The 13,773-nt window shown below is 40.7% G+C and overlaps 1 protein-coding gene across 1 annotated transcript in view; it reads left to right on the top strand.

Moving 5' to 3' along the window:
• Nucleotides 1-13,773, top strand: part of B3GALNT2 (beta-1,3-N-acetylgalactosaminyltransferase 2) — a 58,091-nt gene that overhangs the window by 15,568 nt on the left and 28,750 nt on the right. Inside the window, exons 4-5 of the mRNA XM_082673921.1 lie at nt 9,477-9,577; nt 13,406-13,599. Of these exons, the coding sequence (XP_082530047.1) occupies nt 9,477-9,577; nt 13,406-13,599 (295 nt within the window). The remainder of the gene's footprint in view (nt 1-9,476; nt 9,578-13,405; nt 13,600-13,773) is intronic.

Below are 13,773 nucleotides of genomic sequence, written 5' to 3'. Positions count from 1 at the left end.
GAATCCTTGCATTCCTGGAATAAGCCCCACTTGATCATGGTGTATGATCCTTTTAATGTGCTCTTGGATTCTGTTTGCTAGTATTTTGTTGAGGATTTTTGCATCTATGTTCATCTGTGATATTGGCCTGTAGTTTTCTTTCTTTGTGACATCCTTGTCTGGTTTTGGTATCAGGGTGATGGTGCCTCGTAGAATGAGTTTGGGAGTGTTCCTCCATCTGCTGTATTTTGGAAGAGTTTGAGAAGGATAGGTGTTAGCTCTTCTCTAAGTGTTTGATAGAATTCGCCTGTGAAGCCATCTGGTCCTGGGCTTTTGTTTGTTGGAAGATTTTTAATCACAGTTTCAATTTCAGTGCTTGTGATTGGTCTGTTCATATTTTCTATTTCTTCTTGATTCAGTCTTGGCAGGTTGTGCATTTCTAAGAATTTGTCCATTTCTTCCAGGTTGTCCATTTTATTGGCATTTAGTTGCTTGTAGTAATCTCTCATGATCTTTTGTATTTCTGCAGTGTCAGTTGTTCTCCTTTTTCATTTCTAATTCTATTGATTTGACTCTTCTCCCTTTTTTTCTTGATGAGTCTGGCTAATGGTTTATCAATTTTGTTTATCTTCTCAAAGAACCAGCTTTTAGTTTTACTGATCTTTGTAAAGATCATTTCGTTTTCATTTATTTCTGATCTGCTCTTTATGATTTCTTTCCTTCTGCTAACTTTGGGGGTTTTTTGTTCTTCTTTCTCTAATTGCTTTAGGTGCAAGATTAGATTGTTTATTCAAGATGTTTTCCTGTTTCTTAAGGTAGGATTGTATTGCTATAAACTTCCCTCTTAGAACTGCTTTTGCTGCCTCCCATAGGTTTTGGGTCATCGTGTCTCCATTGTCATTTGTTTCTAGGTATTTTTTGATTTCCTCTTTGATTTCTTCAGTGATCACTTGGTTATTAAGTAGTGTATTGTTTAGCCTCCATGTCTTTGTATTTTTTACAGATCTTTTCCTGTAATTGATATCTAGTCTCATAGCGTTGTGGTCGGAAAAGATACTTGACACAATTTCAGTTTTCTTAAATTTACCAAGGCTTGATTTATGACCCAAGATATGATCTATCCTGGAGAATGTTCCATGAGCATTTGAGAAAAATGTGTGTTCTGTTGTTTTTGGATGGAATGTCCTATAAATATCAATTGTTTAATTTATCATTTAAAGCTTGTGTTTCCTTATTTATTTTCATTTTGGATGATCTGTCCATTGGTGAAAGTGGGGTGTTAAAGTCCTCTACTATGAATGTGTTACTGTCGATTTCCCCTTTTATGGCTGTTAGTATTTGCCTTATGTATTGAGGTGCTCCTATGTTGGGTGCATAAATATTTACAATTGTTAAATCTTCTTCTTGGATCAATCCCTTGATCATTATGTAGTGGCCTTCTTTGTCTCTTGTAATAGCCTTTATTTTAAAGTCTATTTTGTCTGATATGAGAATTGCTACTCCAGCTTTCTTTTGGTTTCCATTTGCATGGAATATCTTTTTCCGTCCCCTCACTTTCACTCTGTATGTGTCTCTAGGTCTGAAGTGGGTCTCTTGTAGACAGTGTATATATGGGTCTTGTTTTTGTATCCATTCAGCCAATCTGTGTCTTTTGTTGGGAGCATTTGATCCATTTACATTTCAGGTAATTATCGATATGTATGTGCCTATTCCCATTTTCTAATTGTTTTGGGTTTGTTATTGTAGGTCTTTTCCTTCTGTTGTGTTTCTTGCCTAGAGAAGGTCCTTGAGCATTTGTTGTAAAGCTTGTTTGGTGGTGCTGAACTCTCTCAGCTTTTGCTTGTCTGTAAAGGTTTTAATTTCTCCATCAAATCTGAATGAGATCGTTGCTGGGTAGAGTAATCTTGGTTGTAGGTTTTTCTCCTTCATCACTTTAAATATGTCCTGCCAGTCCCTTCTGTCTTGCAGAGTTTCTGCTGGAAGATCAGCTGTTAACCTTATGGGGATTCCCTTGTGTGTTATTTGTTGTTTTTCCCTTGCTGCTTTTAATATGTTTTCTTTGTGTTTAATTTTTGACAGTTTGATTAATATGTGTCTTGGCGTGTTTCTCCTTGGACTTATCCTGTATGCGACTCCCTGTGCTTCCTGGACTTGATTAACTATTTCCTTTCCCATATTAAGGAAGTTGTCAATATAATCTCTTCAAATATTTTCTCAGTCCCTTTCTTTTTCTCTTCTTCTTCTGGAACCCTTATAATTCGAATGTTGGTGCATTTAATGTTGTCCCAGAGGTCTCTGAGACTGTCCTCAGTTCTTTTCATTCTTTTTTCTGCTCTGCAGTAGTTATTTCCACTATTTTATCTTACAGGTCACTTATCCGTTCTTCTGCCTCAGTTATTCTGCTATTGATCCCTTCTAGAGTTTTTTTTTTTTTTTTTTTTTCCTGTACACAGGCCTCTCACTGTTGTGGCCTCTCCCGTTATGGAGCACAGGCTCCAGACGTGCAGGCTCAGCAGCCATGGCTCACAGGCCCAGCTGCTCCGCAGCATGTGGGATCCTCCCGGACCGAGGCACGAACCCGTGTCCCCTGCATCGGCAGGCAGACTCTCAACTACTGCACCACCAGGGAAGCCGTAGAGTATTTTTAATTTCGTTTATTGTGTTATTCATCGTTGCTTGTTTCATCTTTAGTTCTTCTAGGTCCTTGTTAAATGTTTCTTGCATTTTGTCTATTCTATTTCCAAGATTTTGGATCTTTACTATCATTCTGAATTCTTTTTCAGGTAGACTGCCTATTTCCTCTTCATTTGTTAGGTCTGGTGGGTTTTTATCTTGCTCCTTCATCTGCTGTGTGTTTTTCTGTCTTCTCATTTTGCTTATCTTACTGTGTTTGGGGTCTCCTTTTTTGCAGGCTGCAGGTTCGTAGTTCCCGTTGTTTTTGGTGTCTGTCCCCAGTGGTTAAAGTTGGTTCAGTGGGTTGTGTAGGCTTCTTGGTGGAGGGGACTAGTGCCTGTGTTCTGGTGGATGAGGCTGGATCTTGTCTTTCCGGTGGGCAGGACCACGTCTGGTGGTGTGTTTTGGGGTGTTGTGGCCTTATTATGATTTTAGGCAGCCTCTCTGCTAATGGGTGGGGTTGTGTTCCTGTCTTGCTAGTTGTTTGGCATAGGGTGTCGAGCACTGTAGTTTGCTGGTCATTGAGTGAAGCTGGGTGTTGGTGTTGAGATGGAGATGTCTGGGAGATTTTCGCCATTTGATATTACGTGGAGCTGGGAGGTCTCTTGTGGGCCAGTGTCCTGAAGTTGGCTCTCCCACTTCAGAGGCACAGCCCTGACTCCTGGCTGCAGCACCAAGAGCCTTTCATCCACACGCTCAGAATAAAAGGGAGAAAAAGTAGAAAGAAAGGAAGAAAGAAAGAAAGAAGGAAAGAGAGAAGATAAAAGAAAATAAAGTAAGATAAAATAAAATAAAGTTATTAAAAAATAATTATTAAGAAAAAAAAATTTTTTTAAGTAAAAAAAAAAAAAACAAAAACGGACGAATAGAACCCTAGAACAAATGGTGGAAGCAAAGCTATACAGACAAAATCTCACACAGAAGCATACACATACACACTCACAAAAAGGAAAAGGGGGAAAAAAATAAATCTTGCTCTCAAAGTCCACCTCCTCAATTTGGGATGATTCATTGTCTGTTTAGGTATTCCACAGATGCAGGGCACATCAAGTTGATTGTGGAGCTTTAATCTGCTGCTTCTGAAGCTTCTGGGAGAGATTTCCCTTTCTCTTCTTTGTTTGCACAGCTCCCGGGGCTCAGCTTTGGATTTGGCTCCGCCTCTGCGTGTAGGTCGCGGGAGGGCATCTGTTCTTCGCTCAGATAGGACGGGTTAAAGGAGCAGCTGCTTTGGGGACTCTCAGGCCAGGGGGAGGGAGGGGTGCGGATGTGGGGTGAGCCTGCGGCGGCAGAGGCCAGCGTGATGTTGCAGCAGCCTGAGGCGCACCATGCGTTCTCCCGGGGAAGTTGTCCCTGGATCCCGGGACCCTAGCAGTGGCGGGCTGCACAGGCTCCGGGGAGGGGAGGTGTGGACAGTGACCTGTGCTCGCACACAGGCTTCTTGGTGGCGGCAGCAGCAGCCTTAGCGTCTCATGCCCGTCTCTGGGGTGTGCGCTGTTAGCCGTGGCTCGCGCCCGTCTCTGGAGCTCCTTTAAGCAGCGCTCTGAATCCCCTCTCCTCGCACACCAGGAAACAAAGAGGGAAGAAAAAGTCTCTTGCCCCTTTGGCAGGTCCAGGCTTTTCCTGGACTCCCTCTCGGCTAGCCGTGGTGCACTAACCCCGTGCAAGCTGTGTTCACGCCGCCAACCCCAGTCCTCTCCCTGCGCTCCGACCGAAGCCCGAGCCTCAGCTCCCAGCCCTGCCCATCCCGGCGGGTGAGCAGACAAGCCTCTCGGGCAGGTGAGTGCTGGTCGGCACGGATCCTCTGTGCGGGAATCTCTCCGCTTTGCCCTCCGCACCCCTGTGGCTGTGCTCTCCTCCGCGGCTCCAAAGCTTCCCCCCTCCGCCACCCGCAGTCTCCACCCGCGAAGGGGCTCCTAGTGTGTGGAAACCTTTCTCCTTCACGGCTCCCTCCCACTGGTGCAGGTCCCGTCCCTATTCTTTTGTCTCTGTTTATTCTTTTTTCTTTTGCCCTACCCAGGTACGTGGGGAGTTTCTTGCCTTTTGGGAGGTCTGAGGTCTTCTGCCAGAGTCCAGTAGGTGTTCTGTAGGAGTTGTTCCACGTGTAGATGTATTTCTGATGTATCTGTGGGGAGGAAGGTGATCTCCGTGTCTTACTCTTCCACCATCTTACCCTTGAGCCACTCATAGCAGCTTTCATTCCTTTTCAAGACAGGTTTCTCTAGTTCAGGATCGCAATGATAATAGAACCTATTACCCAGCAAGTGAAAAAAAGGCCTCAGAGTCATCACTACCCTCAGAACCACCTTGAAAACCTGCACTTCCTCTAGCCTGTCCCATCTCAGAAAGTAATGACCCATCTCTTGCAGTTGCTCAGATGAAAACTTTGGTGTCTGAGCTGTGAGTGGAGGAGTGAGTCCCCTTTATTGCATCTGTAAGGATCGCTCCAGCACGGCAATGGGAATTACACTGGGAGAGGCATTGGAAGTGAAAGGATCTGTCATGCTCACAGGTCCTAGAGACGGAGGCCCGGCACACCACACAGGGGGCCAAATGGGAAGAGGGTCCAAGGAGCGGGCTCGCCGAAGCAGGTGGGGAGCCGAGAGAGAGTGAGGACCCGTGGGCAGGGGTCTTTATTTGGGGTCAGGGTGGAGAGGACAAGCAGAAGGTGTGAGGTATTTCACTGTTGGGTTTGAATGTCACGAGGTCAGTGTCAGGGGAGGGCAAGAAGGGGAACTTGTGGCAGGGACCAGCCTTGTCACCCGAGTGGACCTGGTCATCGGGGCGGGATGCTTCAGCCTGTTTGTGGGGATGTTGAGGTGTCAGGAAAATACGAGGTTTTTACAATTTACAGTACAGTGTTATCTTGATCTTTCTTTGTCTCATATGCCACATCGGATCCATTAGCATATCTTCTCGGTGCTACCTTACATTGTATACAGAATCCAACTTCTCAACACCTTTACCACAGCTATCAGAACCACCATCCTGGTCTAGGCCACCATTACCCCTCACCTAGATTATTGCAGAAGCTTCCGTATCTCAATTTCCTGCTTCCACCTTTGATCCCCTGTGTTTTATTTTCCATACAGTAGCCAGAGTGATCCTTTTAAAATGAGTCAAATTATGTCAGTTTTCTGTTCATATTCCTCCACTGACTTCTCTTCTTGCTCCGAGTGAAATCCCAGGTCTTTACTGGGGTCTTTGACCTTATCTACATCTACTTTCCTGCCCTGGCCACCTCACTGTGCTTCAGTACCCTAAATGTGCTCCTGCCTCAGGGCCTTTGCACTTGCTGTTCCCCCTGCCTGTACCATTCCTCCACTGCATGTCCTCATGGCTCACTTCCTCACTTTCTTCAGGTCTCTGTTTAGATATCATAGCGCTATTCCAACTCTGTCTTCCCTTACTTGACTTTATTTTTCTTTATAATACATATCACCAACTAGCACGTTTATTATATTTAGTTGTATATTTATAAATTGTCTTTCCTCACTGGACTGTGTTTTATGATCATAGGGGCTTCAGCTTTTTTCATTGATATATTTCCAGCACCTTGAACCTAACTTGGCACAGAGTAGGACACTCAAAAACTATTGAGGGAATGACTCAGAGCTAAATATAATGAGTAGAATTAATATTCAGGCATTCATCGGTAATTTATTTGTTATCATAGCATTCTTATTTTAAATTTAGTAAGCTTGTTGATTTGTTTTATAAAAATGATGGGATACCTATATAAAAGTAGATATTAGCCGGAAACTTCTTCCTGGGGCAGAGTAATTTTGTGGATCTAGTAAAACTATTGAAGATAGCTTAAAAAAAAACAAATTTGGTAAATATCTGCAATAATTTAACACATTTATTCATTTCTGTTTATACTTTTATTCTAAATGCTAGTTGTTTATAAAAGGTATTCTGCCTTAATTGGCCGTTCGTAAAAGAAACCGTTTTCATTTCTGTGGTTATGGCTTACTTTCAGGTCTTGCATTTCACTGAAGGAGCCAGACTCCACATATATTTCAAGGACGCTATTTAATTAAAAGCCTTTGTAGTGAAGCTGTAAGTTGTCAATTTCACAAGTATTTATTAAGTATCCTCTGTATACAGGTAGTATACTATGTATAGTAGAATACATAGATAAATACCATATAGCCTGAGTCTTTATGGAGGCTTGGAGTTTAGTAGAAGGAAATAGATGTAATAGTGTAATAAAATGTTATATGTGCTATGAATTAAATAGATACAAAGTAGCTTGGAGTGTTTGGGAAATTCCATACAGTTCTGTGTATCTGGAGTGCAGAGATTATGGGGTAGGGAGTATATGTGTTTGTGGGTGAGTGTGAGAGAGAGCACTTAGGGAAGGAAAGAGAAGCAGAGAGAGAGAGATTATCATATAAAAAGGAAAGAAGGGAGGGCTTATAACTGTTACAACTGTTAGAGGTAGGCAGTGACCAGATTGTGCAGAACAACGTGTTGAGAGTTCAGGGAGCCGGTGAGACCTATTTAGCTCAGCCCCTTAGCAGTCCTTGTCTAAAGTGGTGACCTTTTAAGGAAATTAGGTAATTGAATGTAGAACGAGGAAGAGGACTCTAGGATGGTTGCTAGCTTTCTAACTTGGAGAATAATGAAATCATCAATTAAGACAAAATGTATTGATACTAGATGAGAAGAGCAGGTTTCTTGGGGAAGGAGCTTAGTTGTGATTTGTTGAGTTTGAGGTATCTGCATGTACCTGGTGCTGGTAAATGTTTATTCACTGACTCTCTGAAGAAAAGCATGCTTATATGTATGTATATGTTTATTATAAATTTTATTGATATGAAGACTGGGGCACATAATTGACAGATAATAGGTATATAATGCTCTCTATTATAACTTCCATATTGATTCTCAGAATGCGTCATTGTTTGCCAGACTTCTGTATCTATAACCAACCTGTGGCTGCGGTTGACGAGAGTGTAGTTCTGACATGAATATTTCCTTTAAAGACTAAAGTGACAACTAAGGTATGTGACAGAACTCTACTCTTAGTCAATGAAGTGACGTCTTTGCTGAATCAGATGATAGGTTTTGAACAATGGAAGAGTATTTCCTCAATTTTTTGTACTATTCACAATGGAATGGCCACAAACATGTCACATTTTTAAGTTTGATCTGCAATACTAACATTTTCTCCATCACTTTAAGTCTAGACAATCAACAGAACAATAAATCAAACCCTTATTTGTAGTGCTTGCCAGTTTCCATGCTTTAAGTGTTCCCACCATGGCCAGTTTCAAGCGACTAATGTGATGTCTCTGAACACAGAGTTGGGGAAGATAGGCAGTGGCACACCATTATAATATCCCCATCATACAGATACAGTGGATACATATAACATCAGAGATGATAGAGAAATAAATAAGAAATGATGAATTTGAGCATTTATTTCCTTTGTTTTTAATAGAATGTATTTAATTGTAAGTTTATAAATTTAATTTTTAATAAAAGCTGTGCTTAATAACCAGCTCACAAAATTCTTGAAAATTTTGCAGTTGGCCCTCATGACCCAGTAGCAGCAGACTGTAGTACACAGCTGTCTGTGGGCCGTCTAGGTGAAGATGTACGATTAATTCATGGATCTTTTCCTTAGAAGTTGGGTCTAAACTAGAAATGCTAATTCAGGAATCATTCCCAGGCTGGTTGAAGCTTTGGGGATAGAAATTGTCCAGGGAGAGCAAGTGGAAAGAGTGAGCCGAGTGAGAAGCGATCCCAGGGCAAAGCCCTGGGGGAATATCCACTCTAATGGATGAGCTGGGCAGGAAGAGTCAGGGATCCCACTGAGCAGGGCCACGTGGAGAAACAGAGCTTTCTAAGGAGACCTGCATTGTCAAGCCCCAGAGAAGTCAAGTAGGGAAGAGTTGAAGAGTGTCTGTTGACTGAACAGCAGATTGCTAGTTGTATTGGTGGTAGACATCTCGGTGGAAGTGGTGGGTACTGAAGCTAAAATTTCCGTTTTATAAAATGAGTGGGAAATGAGAAACCAGAGGCTGCAGTTTTAGATGTTCCTTTGTAGGACTTCACTGTAAAGGAAGTGATGGGGACAAGGACGGATGGTAGGTGGATAGAAATTAATGTCAGACTTCATTGTATTTATAATGTGTAGGGAAGGAGCCATGGGTTACAGGTGGCTAGTGAAGCAAGGTCTACGAGAGGAGGGCTCCTCTTCTGGGGTAGAAAGACTGCTCAAGCAAAAGGAACACTTTGTGAAATAGAAGAAAGCGAGTGAAGGAGATTGCAGGTATAGATGTGTTTTTACGTGTGGGCATAAGAAGTTGTCTTTACCGTAGTTTGCTGTTAAATGGCATGAGCATTTGCTGGTGGCCAGGCCGAACGTACCCACTCTTGCTTTAATGTAGTCCTGCAGTAGAGGGCTTACACATAAGTCACTTGGTAGTTAGCAACTCCTAGTTTGCCTGTTCCCCCTTTTTGCTAGACTAGAAGAATTAAGTTAGGGGATTCCCTGGTGGCGCAGTGGTTGAGAGTCCGCCTGCCGATGCAGGGGACACGGGTCCGTGCCCCTGTCCGGGAAGATCCCACATGCCGTGGACCGGCTGGGCCCATGAGCCATGGCCGCTGAGCCTGCGCATCCGGAGCCTGTGCTCCGCAATGGGAGAGGCCACAACAGTGAGAGGCCCGCGTACCGCGTGCAAAAAAAAATTAAGTTATTATTAATCCTAATAAATACTAGTGTCTCAAAGTAAAAGCTCTGAAATGGGCATGAGGAAACATGCATGTGCAGGGTGAAGGTCAGTAACTGATGTTAATGCCAACACATCTCTCAGTGTGCTTGTGAAGTTCATAATAGGTGCTCATGGCTGTGAGGTGCCTGTGGAAGACAGGGAAGATCCTTATTCCTGCAAACTACTCAACATCACGAATCCAGGTAAGTCTTCTTTTTCCTCAGCCTTACGACTGCTGTATACACTGGTCTTCCTTTACCCACGAGGGATACATTCCAAGACCCCCCCGTGGATGCCTGAAATCCTGCTAGAACCAAGACCTGTGTATACCGTGTTTTTTCCTGTTCATACATACTGATGATAAAGTTTAATTTATAAATTAGGCACAGTAAGAGATTAATAACAGTAAGTAATAGTAAGATAGGACAATTACAACAACATACTATAATAAAATTTATGTGAATATGGTCTCTCTCTGTCAGAATATCTTATTGTACAAATTTAATGCCTTTTCCATTTAACTAAGCACTTTTCCTGCACGTAGTCATAACTTTGGCCGTTTGAAGTGTGACAGCAAAATTAGCACAAATTTCTTTTTCCTTGTTTACAACTTCACAGAATATTCTTGCGGTAGATCTTAGCAATCTCAGCATATGATTTTTTTTTTCCTTATTAAGTGGAGAACTTTTACCCATTCACTTGAAGGAAGCACTTCATGGCTTCTCTTTAGCATATCCGAATTGCTAGCATCACCACTCTTGCGCTTTGGGGCCTTAGTTAAGTAAAATAAGGGTGACGTGAACACAAGCACTCTGATGCCTCGAGGGTTGGTCTGACAACTGAGGTGGCTACTATGTGACTCACCGGTGGGATATGCTGGACAAAGGGATGGGCCACATCCCAGGCAGGGTGGAGATAGATGGCATGAAATTTCATCATGCTGCTCGGGACAGCATGCAGTTTAAAACTTATGAATTATTTCTGGAATTTTCCATTTAATATTTTTGGACCACAGTTAACTGTGGGTAACTGAAAAGCAAAACCACAGATGGCAGGTTGGGGAGCGGGGGATTACTGCACAGGTTTGATGTTGAGGAAGAGTTGTTGAGCTGAATAAGTACCGTGGTCTGCTTTTAGCGGACTAAAATCAAACTTGCCTCAAAATGTAGCTTTCATCCTTCCTGACAGACTAACCACTCTGGGCATCTGTGAAGACTCTTCATAGATAGATATGTAATTTTAGGATCCAGGAGAGTTTATTTTTCAGTATGATTCAAACGCATCTGGAAATTCCTTAAGCATAGACAAATCCTGAGTTACTGAAGTTTAAACTTAAGGAAAACTGCTGATTTCACCAGCCTGCTGGTTTATAATAGCCTTGATACAAATATTGTGACTCAGCTTTCTCTAAGAATTATTGCCTAAGCTTCTGCAAGAGAAACAAATAGTAAAAAAAATTGAAAATACAAGTAATATTTTTTTATTCCTTACAGTTAAAAATTTGTGGTAGTTCTGATGAGGATGAAGAAAGGTGATTCTAGTTAGGTTCTCCGTTTTACCAGGGAACCAATTTTAGAAAGTTGATAACTCTATACCTGTATATCTTTATTTATTAGCATTTCCCATTATGTTCAGCTGTGGTTCTAAGGGAGATGAAACTCTCGCAGATCTTAAATGTACTGATTATGACTTCAGGTGTTTTAAGATTTGTCACACCTCTATAATTATGTGCACCTTGCCTTTGTAGGCAGCAGTAGTGTAATGGTTAAGAGCGTGGGTTCTGGAGTCAGGCCTCCTGGCTTTAAGTCTAGGCTGCATCATTTTCTAGCTGTATGACCTTCGAACAATTATTTACTACTCTGTGCCTCAGTTTCGTCATCTGTAAACTGGGGGTAAACAGTACTTACCTTATAAGGACTGACTTGAGGATGAAATACGTTGATACATATGAAATATTTAGAATAGTTCCTGGGACATGTTCAGTATTTAATATTGTTATTTTTAAAGGACCTGCCTTTTTGTAAAATAGGGTTGCAATCATTTTTTAATGAATTGGACCATATTTTCAGGTCTGCATTGTAAAGCAGAGGTTTCTTACTTAGAATGTCTATGAATTTAGTTAACAGTGTAAGCAAAATTTTGTGTATGATTGTTTTTTTCTGGGGAGAGGGTGCTTTAGCTTTCACTGGGGTCCCAAAGGGACCATAAACCTAATAAAATATTGTATCACTGATGATGTAAGAGTAGCCTAGAACAAATTATGTTTGAAATCCAAAACCAAGCCAAACCAAATTTTAAGAAACCTTACCTTTAGATTAACCAGACTTTTACTATTTTAAGTGCTATTATTCATTAATGGTAAAAGAGTGGAGTTTTTCACTAATAGAAAATTTTCATATATATAATACCTAGGTTACCAATTTTTAAAAATAGATATAACTAAATTACCATTGAACCTAATTTTATCTCTTTGATAATTTAAATGGCATTTAGATTTATTTAAATACCTTAAGGTCGCCGTGAACATTAATCATCATGATACTCTTGGATGTATAGAAGTTTGATTAATAGCATTATCAAAGCAGCAGGCTATCTTGTGTCCAGGTAGCTTGAAGTTCAAGGAGCATTTGTTTTAGGTAGAAAATAGTTGTGTTATAATGTGCTTAACCTACTGCCTTTAATGGACATGCTTCACTTTGGATATCCTATTTACTGAGTATATTAAAGAGAAAAACTTTTGTTATTATCCAGTATATTTGGAGTCTAGACTCTCCGGCCAGTGCTTGCCCCAGCCCATGACAAAATCTGTATCCTCCTTTTTTCCCTCCTGCTCATGTGTGTAATTGGGAAGGAGCCATCAATTCCATTTAGTCACATTTTATTGAGCATCTACTAAGTGTAAAATAGCGTTCTAGGAACTCTAAAGTAGGGATCCAAATGATCTGCTGGAGTATGGGAAGAAAACAGGATTTATTTTTATCTGAAAATTAAATGTAATCTTTATTAATATTGAATATATTAACTGACATTAATATGTGTATATTTTGTACATAAATATGACATTAATATGTGTACAAATGTTTTTAACTGGGTTGTGTGATCTGTAAAGTTGGAAAACCACAGCTCTAAAAAAATACAAAGAACTTTGATAAAATAATCTTTTAAAATAAGTTTTTATGTTATTTCTCAAGGTGACACTGATATTCTCAGCCATATTAGCTGCTTCATGTAATCTATCCTGATTCATTTATGGTAATTGAGAAAATTTTCCAAAAAGGACTGTTTTTGGCTTTGATTAGACAGCTCTGGGGAGATAGAAAAAGCACTGAATTAGAAGTCAATAAATCTGGGTTTGATTCCTGGCTCTGCCACTTTCTGTGACCTTAATCAGATGTATCTCTGGGCCTCATTTTCTTAATCTGTAAACTGGAGATAATGTCACAACCACATAGAGTAGTTGTAAAGATTAAATATGATGGGAGGTGGCACATAGTAGGTGGTCAGAAATGCTTACTGTGTTTGATGTGCTTGTCTTGTTAGTTGAAGTGATTTCAGTTACTTTCGTACTGTGATAATTGCCCGACATCACAAAAATTGCTCAACAAGACGTGGGATTTTTGGAATTTGCAGAGCAAGACTAAATTTACTCATTATTTATGACTGCAATTAGTACTGTTTTTATTATCCCCATTTATCCAACCTTTCCTAATAGATGCCTTTAAATTTAATATTCCCCTGTAGCGTTTATACATACAGACGCACACATGTATAAAAAAAGTTTATTAAAGTAGTTCTTAAATATTTTACTTAGATGTGGTTGAAAACTTCATTCTTAAATTTCAAAATGAGGTTTTTTTTTTTTCTGGAAGCAGCCATATTTCTGAAGCACTTTAAAAATTTATTGCCATTTGTGAAAGAATTATATAACGTATAATTATCTAGATTTTGCTATCAAGCCCACTTCATATTAGTAAAATAAAAGTTTGTTTTCGTTTGATTATGTAAAACTCCTTTTCTCATTAATTCCTTAGTTTTGAATCAGGAAATTGAGGCGTTCAGTCTTTTGGAAGACACTTCATCAGGGCTCTCTGAGGACCGAGTTGTCAGCGTGAGCTTCCGAGTTCTCTATCCAATCGTTATTACCAGCCTCGGGGTGTTTTATGATGCCAGTGATGTGGGTTTCCAGAGGAACATCACTGTCAAGCTTTATCAAGCAGAACAGGAGGTATGCACTGCTTCGTACATGCTTTTCCCCACTTTTTCTCTTTCAAAATCATCAGCTTTTCCTCATGGCAATGAGTAGGTTGGGAGACTTCCACCTTTCTTCCCTTACTGATTAGACACATTATAGTGTAATGTATTACAGTGCTAGTTTGAGGAGAGAATTCTAATGAATAAA

Source organism: Grampus griseus (assembly GCF_964374135.1).
Source record: "Grampus griseus genome assembly, chromosome: 16".
Taxonomy (NCBI): Eukaryota; Metazoa; Chordata; class Mammalia; order Artiodactyla; family Delphinidae; genus Grampus; species Grampus griseus.
This window is presented reverse-complemented; position numbering and strand designations above follow the sequence as displayed.